Genomic DNA, 19,786 nt, shown 5'->3' with positions numbered 1-19,786 from the left:
CTCCTGGATACTTTATTGGACGCTAAGAGCTACTACTATCTAGCTCTCCAATTGGGCAGAAATCACTTAAACACAAGTTAACAAGGCTTCTCCCACTACTACTCACTGAAAACCATAAAAACTGCACTACCTTGAGTTCATCAAACCGGAGTGTGAAGTGAAGAATCTCTGCAAACTGTTTAGCAAGAGCCTGCTCTCGCTCTAGATGCTGGGTGGGGGAGTACGGCGTACTAGTCAAGGCTCCCAGAAGGCCTCTTAATGCTGCTTCTAACGAAAAGAAGATAAAGATGTTAAGTTATCAGGGAGTTCAATTCCCAACCAACATTCAGATACAAAAACACTCTCCCTCTCTCCTGCTATAACCAAGACAAATCTACACCTTGTCATTGCTAATACTGCATACACTCAAACTGTCTACTACAGTTTAATGAAAACCTTACAAGAACTAATTCAACAAACTCAGATTCAAAATGATGCATAGTATCAACCTGAACTACACACCAAGAGCACAGGGTGAACAGCACTGTGTCTCTTGTCTGTAGCATCCTGAGCATCCTGAAGTTAACCCTGAAACCCAATCAAATGTGGGCAAATACTAATTTTTTTCTTTAACATTCTGTCACAGCAAATTTTTATGGTTTTCTTCTGTTCTAAAGGCTTCCACACTTTGCTGTCTAGTGACAGTAACATATATGTGGAAAAGTAAAGGGAAAACCTAATGCCTCCACCCAAACTGACTCCACATCCACTCTTGTACCTTGTAAGGCACACATAACCTCACATTCCAGTCTTTACACTGCAGAGAAGGTAGGGCTTTAACATGGTAAACTGATGATGTCATTATTCAGCTTGGAAAGCTGTCTAGCTAGAGCAAGATGGGGACAATATGACCACAAGAGGAAGCCCCAGCAAAGAGTTTTCCTTTTGGAGACAGCTGTCACTGACTCCTACCAAAGGCCATCCTACCATTCTCAAACACCAGACCTTGAGTTATCAGAAGAAAACCCAAAGGATATGACTGGTGGGTAAAAGGGCCATAGACATGACAAGGTCAGCACATAGAACACAATTACTGTAAATGCTTTAGTTTTCAGCAGGCTGGAGGTGTAACTCAGTTTTGACAGTGCTTTGCCTAGCAGGCATGAGGCCATTGGTTCAATTCCCAGTACCACATACACCTGGCATACTTGCTTGCCTAAGCACTGAGGAAGTAGAAGCAGGAAAATCACAGGTCCAAGAGCACAGTGAGGGCTTGGGGGTGTGGGGTAGGGTGGGGAGCACACAATTCTCTGGAGGCAAAGACAGGCAGCTATCTATGAGTTCAATGTTAGCCTGGTTTACATAGTGAAAACATAACTCTTCCACTCCCATCAAGGCCAAAGCCAAGAGACCAAAACAGCTGCAGCAGAATGTGAGCATCTCAACTTCAAAGGAGGCTAAGTACTAACGGCGCAAGAAAAAGTCTAAATATATAGTAGTCAAAATAACTAAAATGAAAAGACCTAAGCTGACAAAGGTTACAGAGGATACAAAAACTACAGACCACAGAGATATTCTGACTAAAAGGCAAATAACTGAAAAAAAAACTAACTGTCATGCTTGGGAAAATAAACTATAACTAAAACTTATAGTAAGAAATATTCGGTGCACAAAAACAATTCAGATATCTAGATCCCATGGAAAAGCCAAGCATGGTGGCTGGCATATGCCTGTAACTCCAGTGCTGGGGTAGATACAGGCTGATCCCTGAAGTTTCTTGGCCAATCAGTTTAGTCTAAAGGATAAGCTTCTAGTTCAGTAAGACCATGTCTCAAAAAATAAGATGCAAAAGTAATCACTAAAAGTCAGTCCAACAACCTTTGGCCTCCAAACATAAGTGTGCACTTGTGCATGCACACAGTTTCAAAAAAGATTTACTATTACAAATATTTCTCCAATTCTTGTCTCTTTTTATCAGATGTTTATCCTAAGAGTTAGGATATCTCACAGTGACAAGCACTCGCCTACCAAACACCAGGCCCTAGGTTCTACCCTAATGAGGGATAGGGCTCGTATCAGTCTGTCATCAGATTCCTGAATTATTTTAGTCTGTGTTTTTAGAATTACCTGGGAAAGGACTTTCTATAGGTATGGAGACCAATTCATCCATGTGGTTTCTTATACTGAGACCCTTAAGCATGCAAAACAATCAGATTTCCTTCTACAAATCACAATTTGCTGAGGAAAATGGTCTAAACAATTCAAAGATCTGGGGCTAAGGACATTAGAAATACATTAGCATGTGCTCATATACATCCTGCCTTACACGCACAACAGATACACAGCCAAATTCAGTACTGTGATCACAAAATCTTCTAAAAAAAATCCTGGACCTAATAAACACATTTTATAAATTAACGCTTTTAATAACAAAGTAAACATTACAAGGTTTTAAACTTACCTAGCCTCTGAGAAAATTCATAAAATTTCTTTAATTTGCCTACTAGTGGCACAACTGCACCCCACGCCTTTTCTTGCAACTTCTCATCTGCTGGATGCTGGATTGCCTTTCAAAATCCAAGAAACAAAAAAGTTAAGATTTATAAAATCATAATATTCTTTCTTATATTAAGGCAAAGTTTTACCAAATGAGGGAGATCCTGATATTTAAAATATAGATATAATGAGAGACCCAGGAACTGAGTCTGGACTTTCTCAACTCCCAAAGTTTTCCCCCAATAGATGCAATATAATAATAAAATAAACTCTTTATTTGTTAACATATTACTTCTTGGTGTCATTTAGATCCACAGAAGGAAAATATTTTATACTATTTTCTCTATTGCAGAGATACTCTTGGTATGTCTTCAAGAAGGAACAAAGTTAAGACAATAAATGAAGACACCAATCCTGGCAAAGGGCCAAGAAGTCTTAACTCAAATTGCACAGTCCACACCAGTAGTAAGAGACCTGGCCAACATGAACCTGAAAAATGCAATTTAGAAATACTGCAAATACTAATTGTTTAGAAATAAGATCTTTTTCTGAATTACAAGTTTTCTAAGGCTTCCTGCCTGAGTAAGAGGACAGACAAAGCAGCTTCAGCTCTGAAGGGGAGGAAACCAAAACAGAGCTAGGGAGGGACCCCAAATACACAAAGTTCTGTCAACACTAGTCCTTCAAATCATCATGCAGTCTTTTTAGAGTGTTCCTGGGGGAATGAATTTTCTGACTTTTACCTTTCTTTTGCTTACAGATGCTTTCTTAATCTTTTACAAAACTCAATGTGGCTTTTCCTAACAACTTGCTTTGCCTTCTCTAACACTTTAAATAACCCAAATCCACTACCTGAAAGAAAAACATCTGTAACTATGGCAGGAGCTGCCTATAGGGTCACCAGAAGTGACAAGTTTTGTTTCCCCCAAGGCACTAGTACTGAATATATCACAAAACAAAACACAAAAACAAAAATCAAGAAAGCAAAATAAGAATAAACTCAGATTTTAAAATATTGTGAATAAACTGAGTGCAAATAAATAAATGAGTTGTGTCTTAGTAACTCACTAATAAACATTTCTTTAGCATTTTTAATTTCAAGGTCCTACTATGTATGCAGTCCAGACTGCCCAAGATCATCTTGGTGCTTTCAATTTCTCCTAGAAAGTTTAGGAGTTGAAAACTAGACTGGTAGAAGCCAGAAAGTTCTATGCTTTTCTACAAGAGGAAAACATAAATAGTTCCCAAGAGAAAACATTTTCATGTGTGACCTTAATGAACAGAGATGTCATTATCTATTACATATAGGTAGCCAGTACTTCCCTTTTATAATACCCCTCTGCCCATTGGATCACTGCAACCACTTTTGAAATAAAGCCAAGTGATTTTTCAAATATAATACTTTCCATGATAAGCAAGTCCAGAAAATGATAAAGAGTAAGCCAAAGTGACACCCAGTCAATTCACCTTTACTGAAAAGTGCCTATAATAACTGTAAATTTTACCTCTCGTATTTCGTGGCCAGCTCCTCTGTATGACTGCAAGTCCTCCAAGATACCTTCTGCATCTTTTAATACTACATTCACCTGATTATATATTTCCTTTTCAGACTCTGTGGGCTGGGCATCTAAACAGCATGAAAGTACAAGAAAATTTACAGTGGCATGAATACTTTAGTACATGTATTAACTACAACAACCCAATTAACAACCAAAATTTCCAAAGATGAGTTATATTTTACGCAATGTTAATATTGTACTTTTTAGAAGACAAAGTTAAGCTAATTTAAACTTATACAAATTATACAGAAGCCAGAGAAAAACAAATGTTACTACATAATATTTAGTTTAAGTTACAAATTATAATTTGGTACAATAAGCAAATCTGAGAATTTAAATTTAAATTGATATTATTTATAGTTTTGGTTTTTGTATGTAGTCTTACTATATAGCACAGATTGGCTTTTACATATACCAAGCTGCCCTCAGACTTATAAATCTTCTGTGTCAGTCCGAGTGCTGGAATTATAAAAATGCACGAGCACGCCCAGCATCTGATATGCTTAATAATCACTTTTTGTGCTGCCTCACTGTTACTAATGATAGCAAATGAATGATCACTAGTCTATACAGTAGAAAGGAAGCCTACCTACTAACGCCTACAGTTGAATTTTCTTACAGTTTATTTTCTTATACAGATCATTTTACTTTCAACAACTGAGGATTGCTAGGGACCATTTGAAACTATCTGAACAACTGTGATCATGTGAGGATCAAGAGCGGACACTATGCTTAGGCCCAAGCTGTAGCAGTGTCACTGACCTTCTCTGTTGAGGAGTATGAAGGTCACGATTCCTGCCTAGGAGCGAGCAGCTGAGCTACATAAGATAAGCTTGAGCTGAGCTACAAGATCAGCACTCAAATTCTGAAATACCAAATCAAATACTAATTTTCTACATACCTAGGACTGAGGAGGAAGAAAATGAAGGAATAATTAGTTATAAAAATCATACCAGGGATATAAATATATGGGCACCTTTACCATCAGTGGTGCTAACCAGAAAACATATGTTGATAGGTGACAAAATCTGGATTTCTCTCTGTCAGACAAAAGGTAACAGAAATCCCATTTTTATAGCATGGTCATTTGTTTCATCTAAGGAAATTTAAAATGTTTTAAATATACTCCTTTCTATTTTGAGACAAAACTGCTCAAGTAGTTTTTCATAAGCCTTTTCAGCTAGATCACATAAATTCTTACAAATAAAATACCTAAGACAACGCTATAAACTATGCTGGCAGAATTCCTCCATGCTAACATACTACTTGTGGGAGGGGGAAACCAGTCCAAATTTAAAAGATAAATTCAGACACTGTTTACCAGTAATAAAACTGGTCACTAGGTTTTTTATCTATTTGTTCCTTTACTTAGAAAATTAAAAAGAAAAACTTCATACATGAGACTAAACATAAAGATATCTTAAAATTTATCTTTATTTTATGCCCGGGGCAAGTAATGATTCAGTTCCCTCTATTATCTGTCAACTCATCAATAATACATAACACTTTTAAAATTAACAATCACAGTACCCAAGCTCAAATTCAATGACATAAGACAGCACTAGAGAAACAGTAAAGAAACATTCATGTGAAAAGTCAACTTTAAAAATGTGTTTGGATTTCATTCACTTATTTTAATTACTTTTAAAAAATAAAAATATAATGATTAAAAGAGGAGTAGATTAAAATATTAAAATACTGTGTCCAAAGCTACAGAAGTCCTAAAAGTAAATACTAAATTATAGATAAATGTCTAAAGTTATAAAAAATATCAGTTTGACATTTTAAGCAGTAATATTTTCACTTATAGCTAGACCATATTTTTCAAAGCAATAATTAGGCACAATACTTTTTTTTTTTAAAAAAAAAAAGCACACCATTGCCTTTATACTTACACCAGATACAGCATAGAGAAATACTTTGTACATGCAAAAATGAAAGTTCAGTACTTTCTCATGTGAATGTGGAAATTCAGACACAACATCAATAGACACATAGTTTGAAGTTATGAGGTGGGAATTCATGACAAAGAATAGTACTTTATGTATTACATATCAAAGGCATTTGTATCATTTGAAGACTAAAATATGTATTTTTGGTGTGGTCACTAGGCTAGTAACATAAAAATGTGACACTGAATTTACAGACAAATGAAACATTATCAAGTAGATTTAAATAGACCTTGTAAGTAGTTAATGACTAGCAAAGGTTTAATAAGTATCAAGCAATTTACAATAAAGGAGAAGATTCAAGTTTCCCTAAGAGGGGAAAACACCCAGCACCACACTGATCAAACATTTTTTAGACTGTCACAGGCAAGTCACACTGATAATTTTGAAAGCTGCTGAAGACTGCTGTAGAAATGGAGACAGACAGAAAAGAGCAGACAGAGAAGCTACTTTACTGAAAGCAAACCATGCAAAGGGTGAAATACTAGGAAGGGACAAAAAATTGCAAAATAAAGCATTTCCTTTAAAAAAAATTGGCATCATATATAATGCAACCAAGACTTGTCACTTTGATTTTTCATAGCTTTACTTATCCAAGAAAAAAATAAACACACACTACATAGCCTGCTAACAAAACAATATCCATTTGAATGCAAAACAATGTACCTACTGAGGGAAGACATACTTATTGCTCATCAGGCTTAAATGTATATCCTGCTACATGGAAATTAAGGCATGTTCCAATTGTTCTTATTGTCTGAAGACAAAATTAAATATTTTAGTCATATCATACCAATTTCCTACTGGGTAGAGGAAGAATTCCCTAGAAGACTAGCAAAGAATCACTGAAAGTAATAACTAAATTTGGAGATACTGTTGTTTTTTTTTTTTAAAGAATCAAAAACTGAGCTATGAAAGGAGAAAGGAGTTAACATAATAATTACAATTGTGATAAAGAGCTTTCTGTTCCAACCTTATGCTCATTCACTCAGTAAATACTTCAACTCTATCTCCCTAAGTTCCATCAAGTTAGGGACCAAAATCTACCCTGCACCCCATTGGCACAGTATGTAAGCACAATCATAAATGAGTCTCCAGCTCTTAAGTAAAGGAGGCCATTTAACATTTGGTCACAGATTAGCTTTCAATTTTTTTTTAAATGCCACCAGAATAAAGTTATTTCCTAGAATAAGGCAAGAGCTACTGAAAATATGCAAGAGGTAACTGGAAAAAAATTAACATTAGCCTTAAGAGTACCAAAAAATTTAAATAAGGAAGACAGGCAACACAAAAAGATGTGAGAAGTGTATGATCCAATGGGAAGGCACTAATGACAAGCAGAAAAAGTAGATTTCATTTCTCACTTACAAATGACCATTTCTGCAAAAACTCTATTTTTATTTACCTTGATACATAAGCCAAATTTAACAAATGCTGAACTTCTAGATTGGGAATGGGCACAAAACCAAAAAGTCCCTTTTCTCCCATAAATCAGAATTTAGTGAACCATTGACATAATGGTTGCTAAAGATTCACTCTTGGAATGAGCTATTAATTAATAACCTTAGCAGTAGGTTACGTTAGGAACCAAAAGCTATACAATGCTTCCACTTTTTATTTTCTTACTTTTAAATATGCTGTCACTAGCATACCTGCTGTCAAACACTGTGGAGCAATTCTGGGCTTATTATCTTATAGAACTCAAGAGGAATTCCTGTATCTAAAGAATACGATGCCTCACTGAGCACAAAAAGGCATCTGTCTTAAAACCACTGTGCATGCTGCTGCTTCTTTCCACTGTCTTTCCTAAAGAAGCTGTAAATATTGGAATTCACCCTGTTAACACCCAACTCCTACATCATCACCAGAAGTCTTCGAAGGTGGTGCCAAATTTACCAAATCTCACCTTCTGACCTACACTTGAGCATGTAATGTAATGTAATGAGTGAAACTGTGATTCTTCACTTTTATCTAAGTACTAGATAGGATCACCATGGAAGTGGTAAAAAAGTAACCTCTGCATACCTGGTACCTATTAACTAATATACAAGAGGCTAGCTCCAAGTATACATGAACTGAAGTGTAAACCTGCAAAGGGGGTACAGGTTAAGGGAATAAACGACTTCACACAGTCTTCATTTGTATAGTAAATTATTACATACCACAAAATTATGTTTAAAATGCATGGGAATGTATAACTTGATACATTCTGATGCCCAAAGCTAGACACACAATGGCATCTATCTTAACACCACTGTGAATATTGCTACTTTTTTCCCAGTGTCCTCACTAACTGAGAAGACATGTAAAATGACTGCTGTACAGTCCAACTCTGGAGACGTGTGGGGCTGGGTCCAACCACTAAGGATGACAGGAATAATAGACCTAAACTACTGCGGTGACCTAAATAGTATTCCATATATAGAAAAAAATGAAGCCCAGGACCAGAGAGATTGCTCAGAGGTTAAGAGCACTGGCTGCTCTTCCAGGGGTCCTGAGTTCAATTCCCATCTACTACATGGTGGCTCACAACCATCTATAATGAGATCTGGTGCCCTCTTCTGGCATGCAGGCATACACGCAAACAGAACACTACACATAATAAATAAATCTTTGAAAGAAATAAAAAAAAGATAGCCCTAACTACTTATCAAATGTGAGTTTATTAACATAACAAATGAGAACTGGCAGATCAACTGTGTTTGATAACCTTGATTCTGGCATGTAATAGTTTAAAAGAAGAATCATCTAATGGATTAAGGACTCCATAGTAGATTAATGATAAAGTTCCCAGGCTCAAAATTGCATATTTCTTTAAAAAGAAAAAGGAGGAAAAAATGGGCAAAAATATAGTAGATAAAATTAATAGCCCACAAAAAAACAAAAAAAATTAATAGCCCACAAGTGTCAGAAGTCAACAAAAATGCACCGGGGCATCTGAATTAGAAGTTGGGAGGAAATTCTAGTCTGTTACAGTGAGTCTTCATTGAGCTTCTTTTACAGTATACCAGCAAATAACAACCCAAAACTTTTATACTGGCTGTTAGAAGCAACGAACATCATATAAAATGTTCTAAGCTGGAGAGTTGACTCAGTGGTTAAGAACACTTACTGCTCTTCCAAAGGATCCAGGTTCAATTCCCAGCACCCACAAGGCAGCTCATAGCTATCTACAACTCCATTTCTGGGGGGAGGGGGCTGATACCCTCTTCTTGTCTACACGGGCACTGCACACATGTGCACACACACATAATGAAGGCAAAACACCCATTTTTATTTTTTTTTTTTTTTTGGTTTTTGAGACAGGGTTTCTCTGTGGCTTTGGAGCCTGTCCTGGAACTAGCTCTGTAGACCAGGCTGGTCTCGAACTCACAGAGATCCGCCTGCCTCTGCCTCCCGAGTGCTGGGATTAAAGGCGTGCGTTAATATTAGCATTCTTAAATGTTTATTTTTACTTTTAAAGGGTCACACCACATAGTTTTATACTACTGATTATTTTGTTGTGACTTGAACCTGTTCCTAGCGCTAAATTAGGTATTAATGTTTAAAATGTAAAGATAATGATGCAACCCCTGATCCCCTTGACAAGTCAAGACCAAGAAGTAATCTTTTCAAGTTCTTCATTTAAATTCATGATTCACACTTTAACAAAACAGGATGCTAGCTTTATAAAAAGATCAAGTGCCAAGTCTTGAACAAGATCTTGACTAGCTCAAAGCCAAGATTCTGCAAAACATTTGAGACAAAGGGAAAAAAAGACAGAAGAGTGGAAAAATATAGAGAACAAAGTTTCAAACAGAGCAAATAAACTAATACAGCTTTAATGTAAGTTGCCTCATCTGGAAAAACAATCTTTAAGTCAGCAGTCTGCTCAACATCCCCAAGCTGATTAAAATCCATGCTAAACATGCACTTAAAACAGCACTGTTAAATTGTTGAGAAGGGTCAAGAAAACTAATGTTCATCTAATATATTTTCCTAAGATCCCAACAATTTAATGGTCTTGATTTTGGTCTTCCTCCTTTACTAGCCTGTACACAGTACCCAGACTTTAACAGATTTTTGTGGAAATGTAGTAAAAATAGAAAAATATCAGACTACAAAGTATTCTACAAAATGAAGATATGCTAGAAATCAGCATGTTCATATAAAGTAACCTGACTTAAAAGGATAGATGTGCCATGTGGGTCCATAAAATAGAATGAACGATATAAAAACTAAATTGAAGGTGAAAAATGACTCTCTCTCAAATGATCTGCTTTTCAAATCAGTCTTAAATTTTAAGTACTTAAAACCTGTTCAAATTTAAAGAATCACATGATTTACAGTTATCTCTTCACCCTTTCCTAACAATTTTCTAATCACCAGTTAAAATAGCAAATTCACAGTAAAACACCAATTTAAAGTCATTTTTCTCAATTTTACAGTCAGACAAGCTGAAGCAATGGCAACAGCCAAAAGCCAAAGCAGAGCATGCACAGAGCTCAATGACACTTACCTGCCACTCTTAGACCACATTACAGTAAGGCATGCAATACAGGACAGGACAGATACAAGGCAAATTACTTAAAGGTTTGTGAACCTATTATTTTTCTTTTTACTTAAATCAGAATAAAATTAATTCCTGAAATACACAAAATCATTTTTATGTCTTAAATTATTTGTAAAGACTAAATTTAGGTTCACACTTACCTTTTAATATTATGCCCATATCACTGAATTCTGAATAGCCTTCATGAACAGATCCATATTTATAGTACTTTAAATATGCATATGGAGCAAACGAAATCATTTTTTTCAACTCTAATACAATTTTTTCCTCAAATACCGTTTTTATTAGAAGGTCTTGAGATAGAAGTTTTTTTCCTTTTCATTTTCTTCATAAGTGTTTTCATTATCGTATGCATTAAATAATAACAGCCAATTAAGAGACAAAATTCAAATAAACACTTTATTAATGTAATTTACTTTATGAAATCTGGTTCAGTTCTAGAAGGCATCAGAAGTTGACAATCACAGCTCGGTCATGCAAAGCAGTTAAAAAGATGGCAAAGTGGAAACAGTCATTAGTGCAAGACAAACGCAGTCTACTGCAGGCAAAGAGAAATAGATATAAAATCATCTTCTCACTTTCAAAATCAAGGAAAAAATTTGGCCCCTGTTCAAGGTCTGTGCATGTCAAAACTTTAAGAAGATTCCCCATGTTAAGGTACCTGTCAAGACAAGAATGAGAAAAGAGAAAATATCCCTTTATAAAAAAGAACAACTGAAATTGACTTAAAGAAAAATAGTAACAGGGAAAATGTTCATTAGGCCATGAATTCATCCTTCAGGTTACCCAGACTGTGCTCTGGCAGACAGCAAACCGGGTTCTCAAGGTGTTGATGTGTAGGACCTAGAGGTGAAATGTGGTTTTTTCCTGTACATAATGGCACAACTGTTGCTCTAATTCTTCTCAAATTTCTCCCAAGACAAGTTTCATTAATGGCCTTATAATGAAAAATTCTTTAAGTATTCCAATAGTGCTAGTATTCTGAAAAAGAAATTTCCAATCAAAAATTATTTACAAATCACTAAGTATAGCAATAAAACAACAATTTACTTCAAGGCCAAATATTAGGAGGTTTGGCCAAAGCTCACCTTTACATCTCATTTTAAATGTAAAACTTAACTTCCTGCATTTCCTAACCAAATTTGATTTGTAAAATTTGTGGAAAATATTTAAAGTATTCATTTTAGATATGCAGCACAGATTTTATTTCTTAAAGCAAATTATTATAGGATAAGTGAATAGACTTTGGCATAGTCACTAAAGCATACTATTAGAATATTCATCATAAGGCTACTTGCTTCATGGACTAATGAAAGGACAGCACTGTCTACAGACTCAACATGATTTTAGCAAATGAGAAACTAAAGAATTAAACATATGATGGTGATGTTTGCCTATAATTAAGGGAAAAAAATCATGCAACCTTTGTTTGATCCCCGTGTTTAATTAACAAATATTCTGGCTGGCCTTCACTGTGGTGTGAGTATAATTAATCTTCCACCTTTACCATTATGCACCAGCTGTGAAGGGCTAAGGAGACTTACTTTCAAAGTCCAAGAAAAAATGTGCTGCATTGTGGTCTATGTCCCTGGTTAGCACCTTAATGAGATTACCCATGCCAGCAAACCTAAAAATAAAAATGGCAACATCATTTAGTTCCAGTAAAAGGCTGAAGCAGAGGCCTGGGGTTCAGCAAGGCTGGCTTGCTCATAGCTGCCAACAGGTGCAGGTTTACATGGTTCTCACACTGATAACTTTATAGTTCCTGTCCCCCTGGTCCCACATATAAAAAAGCAAAACGGGGAAAAGATACTTTTACAAATAACTTGCAATATTTATACTTGATTAATATCTATGCTAATGCTCTTTTTAAAAACTTGAGGTACATATTCTAAATTTGAATTAACAGCAAAACTAGCTCTTTTTTTCAAATATGTAACTAACCAGACAATTATTTTTAAATTAGTGAAGGTTTTGTCCTTCAAGTCAAATTAAATTCTACTGGAAATACAAAGAAGACAGTATTCAAACCACATTTAACCATTAAATTATAGAAGGCTATCAATTAATTTACCCCTTAAAATGACTGTAAATCACAACTTTATTATTGACTCGTAACTGAACATTTGGCTATATACATGATATGTGACTGAAAGTTAACCCAGCAAACACCACATACAGAACTAGCAATTGTTCCCACTTAGTAATTATGCAGACAAATTTTAGCAATAAAACACTGGCATAAATCTTGCCCAAGAGTTTGCCAATGGCTCTGTAAAGATGAAAAGTGGTGTCAGGAAACCAGGCTCCAACCTGGAAGCTAGAGTAAACAGCGATGGCAAACAGACAGCACTGTCAGAACTACTTCGACCCCTACTCCTTCCCCTCCAACCACAATACTCCTTTCCCTCCACTCAACTGCACAGACAATACTTACATGAAACAAAAATGAAAAGTAATAACATGTTTTTAGCAAGGAAAGAAGACACCTTACTACTAACTCCCATTAAAAACACTAAGAACTGGAACTTGAATGCCTAACCTGACTCTTACCTACCCTCAATACTGGTTTGTGTCCCTGTCAGCTGCTCAGGAAGGAAACAGACAAATGTAACAGTTTCTTATTAGAGGTCAAGATCAGTAAGAACAAACCAAATTTTGTATAAGATGTTAAAATATACTACTTACTAAACTAGGTTGGTGTAGGAGGTCCTTCTGTCTATGTGTTGCTTTCATTAGTTAATAAAGGAACTGCTTTGGGCCTATAACAGAGCTATAGGGGAACAGAGCTGAGGGGGAAACTAAATGGAATGCTGGGAAGAAGGTGGGGAAGCCATGGATCTTCCACCTGAGACAGACGCCAGTTAGAATCTTTGCCGGTAAGCCACTGCCACGTGGTGATATACAAATTAATAAAAATGGGTTAAATTAATATAAGAGTTAGCCAATAAGAAGCTAGAGCTAATGGGCCAAGCAGTGTTTTAATTAATACAATTTCCCTGTGATTATTTTGGTTCTGGGCAGCCGAGACAAAACAAGTAGGTCCTCCTCCAACACTAGGTTTTATTTCTTTCAAATAATATTTCTTCCAAATCATCTCTTCTTCAATAGTGTCTGTGTGCACATATGTGCATATATATATATATACATACATATACATACACACACACACATATGAAGGTCAAAGGTTGGTGCTGAGTGTCTTCTCCAATGGCTCTCTACCTTTTGGTGTGTTGAGACTGGGTCTTCCACTGAATCCAGAACTCACTTCAGTAAGGCTGGCTGGCCAATGAGCTCCACAGACCTACCTGTTCCTATCTCCCCAGTATAGAAACTCCAGATGCATACTTTCGCAGCCAGCTTTTAATGTGATGCCAGGGTTCAAACTCACCCTTAAAAGGCAAGCATTTTACCAATTGATCCATATCCCCAGCTCTATTCTTTAATTTATACTACTATTTCTATTATACTGAATGTTTTATTCAATAATGTTCAGCTTTCTGATTTTGCACATTGTTTCATGCAAATGGATTCAGTGAATTAGAAGAAAAACATTTAATAATAGTTCACTGTGATTATCTTATACATTGTAAAAAGTTTAAGGCCAAACTGTTTGCTTTTGAGAGAAAAATCTCACTATGTAGTCCTGGCCGCCTCAAATTTACTATGTAGACCAGGATAGCCTTATATTCTAATACAAAGCATATCCAAGAAAAGGGTAAGCATTTTTCCTAAATCACCAAATCCAAATTACCTCAAACTGGTCGAGAGGAAGAGGTAGGAGAAGAAGAAAAGGAAGGGGTAAAAAGTGGCTCTGTTCCTTTTGACACAAAAGAGCAGTAGTGGTTTAAATGAGAATGTCCCCAAGAGGCTTAGATATTTGAATACTTACTTGTTCCCTGTTGGCGATGCTTTAAGGATAGGCTTAGGAAATACACCCTTACAAGATGTCAATGATGGTGGACTTTGAAGTATGAAAAGTCAAACACCATTCCCAGTTTGCTCTCTCTGCTTCCTACTTCCAATCTAAGATGTGAGCCCTTGGCATCCTGCTCCAGCCTACACTGTCATGCTCTGCCTGCCACGTTGAAGTCTTAACCCTCTAAAACCATAAGCCCCTAACTAATACAAAGTTCTTCAAGTTATCAAGGGATTTCAAAAGTTGTAAGTAAAAAAAAAAGCCCATCTCTAGCACTCTTGCCAAGAATGTTGTCAAATACCATTTTAACATCGGTTTTCCTGACACACCACCATTATAGTACTGGAGAGGGAAAGAGGAAAGCAATTCAGTTTCATTACTTTTACTGTACATGTATACCATGACATCTGCAGGGAAAATGTTTTCCTGTGTGCTCTTCTATAAATCTGCTCGTTTCCAGCCACCACACCCTAATGTAGGCCTACACTCTTCACCATTGCTATAAATCTGGTCTTGACCTACTCATTCCCCATGAAAGGAATACAGTCCTTTCATCTCAATAGAAATGTGTACTTTAAAAAATGACTGCTTATCTGGTATGGTGGTCCTCAACCTTGATACCACCTGGATACGTTTTCTTTAGTTACTGAGGGCCATCTCACACTTTTTATCTTTAACAACATCCCACTAGAAATCAGTAACAAAGTGAATGCTCACAAACACAAAATACAGGGATCAAAACTGCCCCCCAAATGTCTTCTCAGAGCAAAATTATCTCTGGGAAAGAATGACGATCTAGCACATGTTGCCTGCCCAATGCCCATTCACTGTGAATGGCTAAGGGTGTCTCCAAATAGTGACAAGTGTTTCCCAGGAGGCAAAACTACTGCTGGTTGACAACTGCAGCTTTCAATGTATAATTATAAATACCAAATTGTCCGCAAAATACCTATCCCCAAGGGTCTACTCCACATTATTTTGATAAAAACAAAAAAAACTCCTAAAACATCTGACCCATTCTTCCATGCAAGAAATGACCTTACTGAAACTCATTGAGTCACCTCTGGGGCTAGCCATGTTAGGCCAAGTATGGGCAGGTCACTAGTTTAATGGGTATTAGGCTTACTGCTCCTCTATCCCGGTCCTTGACATCACTGCTTCTTACTAGGATTATTTCAAAGACTCTACATGGCCACCCTGCTTCTACTCTTTTCTCTCTGACAATCTCTGATTATAAGATAAACTGGTCTTTTAAAACATATCTAAATCAGACTGTGGTCTTCCTCTTTATAAAAACCACACAATCACTTCCTGTCATAATATAAAATCTAAACCCTTGTGATGGAGGCTGTAGTGATGGCTCAGTGGTTAAGAACACTGATTTCTCTTTCAGAGTGCCCAGGTTCAATTCATAGCACCTGGTAGCTTCCAACAAAGTACTAAATAAGTGTCCATTGTAGGAGAGTAATCTCTCACCAGGAATTATCAGCACATGCCAAGATCAAAAAATTTTAAATTTTAGTATAGTGAAAGTTGAGTTTTAGTATGGAAAAAGCTGAATTTTTATCCCCAAAGTCTCACAATCTGTGACTCACTTCAAGTGAGTTTGCTGGTAAAACTGCACCTGCCACTGTGTAAGCACAGGACACATGTGCTACATTTCTACTATGGTGACATCTAGTGGATATACTTTCAACTTTAAATTTTAAAACGAAGACACTTAATTCAACTATATAAATTTACTCATGACGATATGAAGTTATGTATAAGAAATATAATAAACAGAGATCAGTACATGGAAATAGAGGTGACCCACAACCATGATATTATATCGATATTCATAGCATTTGAGTTTAACTGGACCAGCCTTCAGCCATTCCAGCTAAAAAAGAACACGCAGGTAAGCATGAGCTTATTCAGAATGCTGTGTCAGATTCCTCTTGAAAAACGTTGTAGTGAGCCGGACAGGACCGCCATTACAAGATGGCGCCGACATCCTGTCTTGTTGGTTACAAACAACTCCATATTTGGCTATGGCTTTGAGAGCTGCACGTCCCTGCTTCCCGCATGCACGGTGGATGAGGATCCTTAAGCCTATCCCGATGCGGTCTGGTGTCAGCTGTTGGTGGCAGCCAATCACAGGGCGACCCGTGTGCCAATTCCCTATTTAAGCGGCTGCCTAAGTGCGCCCCTTCCCTTCGCTTCCTGCTGCCTCTACCCCTGGCTCCCTGTCCCTCCGCTCCCTGTCCCTCGTTTTCCTGCCCCCTCGTTCCCTGCTCCCCATCAATCAAGGGCACTCCAGTAAAGCGTGATCTGAGTAGAATCCTGATGTGGTGGTCGTTCTTCCGTTGCCGGTCGAGAAGTCCGCCACAAAACGTAATATTCATAATTCACTTTCTTAAACTTAACACTTTCTGAAATTCATAACAGTAATTATTACATTAACTAAATTTCTTTTCATGAACTCAAAAGGGTGGCAAATTTATTACTATTCATATCATAAATAATATTCTGTCCTATGTAAGAATGAAAATGTCACCCTTGATTTTTTTTTAAGTATTCTGCTTTGAATTATGGTTTCCTTCATATACTGTGTTGTAAAATAAATATACGCCAATAGTTTTAATGATGATTAATCTGGAAACACACTATTTTAAGTTGATTTTATTCTAGTATATGTTCCAAAATTGTTCTACACTGATGTAAAGACAAAAGGGCAATGGAAATGCTGCTGATGGAGGTGTAAACTGGGATGGCTACTTTGAGAAAGAGTGTGGTGCTCAATATAAAAGTGCATTGTTATATGTACCCAGAGAATTATAATACAGCACAAATAAACTAGCTACAAACTTCTTACTTAGATGAATGATATCAGTCAATGAAGTGCTTGTCACACAAGCGTAAGGACTTCAGTTTGAACCTGTGGTTGTTTGAATAAGAACGGACACTATACCCTCTTACATTTTAATGCTTAGGGAGTAGGATTAGCAGGTATGGCTTTGTTGGAAGAAATATGCCACTGGTGGTGGGCTTTCCAGTGTTACTCTCTCTCTTCTTGCTATCTGGATGTAGAGTTCTCAGCTACCTCTCCAGCACTATGTCTGCCTGTGTGCTGCCATACTTCCCCTTATGATAGTAATGGAAACTTCTGAAAGTAAGTAATCCCTAGTTAAATGTTCTGTTGCTTTTTTTTTTTATGTAAGAAAAGTAACTTTTCACAGCAATAGAACACTGACTAAGACAGATCCCCAGAAACCATGTACAAAAGCTGGGCACAGTAGAGAAAGGCAGATCTGTGGGACTCAGCCAGTACAGCCTGTATCAAATTTCAGGCCAATAAGATTCTGTTCTAAAATTCAAAGTGGATGGTATGAACTCTGGCCTCTGTGTATACCTATATGAACATGCATCCATACATACTGACAAAGTCATCACTTCATCCCTTCTATTCCCACCCCTACAAACTCCTAGAGACCGTGATTTACATTCAATATATACATACTTCAGTGAGGCAGTATTGCCTGCCACCTTAGTGTCAATCCACACTGTCACCTAATCTAGGACTATAGCAAATTCATTTTCTACTGCTAAACTGTTTTTTAATTCTCCAGGAAAAAAAAAACTATTTTTAAAGTGGCTATGGTACACGTGTGAATTATTATGCCTGGCTCTAGATTTGGCTTATTAATATTCTACTTTAGATTGAAAGTAAGATTGGTCTATAATTTCTCTCTCTGCATTTGAATGGCATTTTAATCAAGGCTATTTTATATAAAAGTTCTCTGTACTCTTCAGAGTAGATTATAAAGTATAAAACCTGTTCTTCAACATGATTCACAGCAAATTTGGCTAAACCTGTACAAGCGTTCATCCTTTTCAGGTTTCAAACAACTATATAGCAGACATACTCTTACACAGTCAATTTTAACAAATATTTTTGAATTCATGAACTTTTTGATGAGTATATCAAGAAAACTTAAACATCAAGAAAGCAAATACCTAAATGATGGTCATCCCATAAAACAAAGTACAAATTTGTAAGTTAGGGGATAAGTTTATAGGCTGTATTACCTATGAAATTATAATTCCAAAATAAACACCACAAAGATTAAGGAAATCAAGAGCAAGGCTGGAAGACAAATCTTTATTGCTAAGATACTAAGCTGACACAGACTGCAACATTTTCCCATAAAACTCTTTATCATCATGAACACATCATCTTCAACGATGCTCATTGTTTGTAAACACGTTTAGAGCAAGGGCTAAAATCCTCAACACCAACATTATCAAAAATAGCATTATGTTTTAGTTTTTGCATGGAGACTAAGGTCTACAGAGACATTACAATTCTATACTATACTCTCAGATTTCTTTAGAAAAAAGAGGGAGGAGCTAAATCTGTCAAAATTTCCTAGGCAGGAATGAAAGTCCAGTGCTAGTGATCTCACTAGGGCTGAAACACTGACATTGAAACTTGAGCTTCCAGTATCTTCTCTTAATTTCAGTTAAAGTACTCTCCTAACTCAGCTGTCCCTTCTTTTCTATGTAGACTGAGGGTTCTTGCTTTAATGTTCCTGTAAGGAGTAAGACATCATGTCAAATAGTTTTACATTAATTTGATTACCAATAAATATGAAAATCTTACACCAGGGAAGGAACCATCCAGGCTAAAATGGAAAGATCACAGCCACTTTTACTGTAGTCTGAATTTCCCCTATAATATTCAAGTAGATATCCAGCTAAATCTAAATTTTCGATTTTAGACAATTTTTATGGGAAAAAAATATAGCCATTCACTGAATACACAATATTACATAAATGCTGGACTCAGGAATCCCAGAATCTGTATACTGAACTTAAATCCCTCATGTGCTAATTTCACTCCAATTGTTCCAATTCTCAGAGGCTACCCATAACCAAATATAAACAACCCTCATAACTACTGAACAGCCCTTTAAGTATCTTCAAATATGTGAAATGGAAGTTGAAAGACTGTTATCCATTAGATTATTACACATATATTCACAGGGGTATAACCTATAGACATCTCCTAACTAGTAATTATGGTTGGCTTTTTAAAGAGCAAAGCTTGTATGTTTAGAAGACATTTACCATAAAGAGCTTCTTTACCACTGTAGACTAAAGGCAACCTTTCCATGGTGTGACTATTAACTGTTTTACCCAATGTGTCCTTTAGATGACACAGGTACTTTATCTACTAAATGCTGGTATAATGAAAGAAATTCAAAACTAATTTAAAAAAAGAATCTTCAGCAGGAAGATGTTTTGCAAAAATGACTGTCACAGGACATAGGAGCTAGAATGTCCTTAC

At 36.4% G+C, this 19,786-nt stretch overlaps 1 protein-coding gene across 10 annotated transcripts in view; it reads right to left on the bottom strand.

The window, feature by feature from the left end:
* The window catches only part of Cyrib (CYFIP related Rac1 interactor B), a 136,142-nt gene that overhangs the window by 13,510 nt on the left and 102,846 nt on the right, over positions 1–19,786 (bottom strand). For 4 of the 10 annotated variants that reach the window (XM_075960915.1, XM_075960913.1, XM_075960914.1 and 1 more), the window contains 4 exons: positions 11,114–11,196; positions 3,981–4,102; positions 2,441–2,546; positions 131–267 (listed from right to left, as the gene is read on the bottom strand). In XM_075960915.1, coding sequence (XP_075817030.1) covers positions 131–267; positions 2,441–2,546; positions 3,981–4,102; positions 11,114–11,186 — 438 coding nt within the window. In that variant the 5' untranslated portion in view covers positions 11,187–11,196. Of the gene's footprint in view, positions 1–130; positions 268–2,440; positions 2,547–3,980; positions 4,103–11,113; positions 11,197–12,079; positions 12,163–19,786 lie in introns of all 10 variants that reach the window. The other 6 variants (XM_075960918.1, XM_075960919.1, XM_075960920.1 and 3 more) reach the window with 3 other exon arrangements.

Source organism: Microtus pennsylvanicus, chromosome 2 (genome assembly GCF_037038515.1).
Source record: "Microtus pennsylvanicus isolate mMicPen1 chromosome 2, mMicPen1.hap1, whole genome shotgun sequence".
NCBI classification, from domain to species: domain Eukaryota; kingdom Metazoa; phylum Chordata; class Mammalia; order Rodentia; family Cricetidae; genus Microtus; species Microtus pennsylvanicus.
This window is presented reverse-complemented; position numbering and strand designations above follow the sequence as displayed.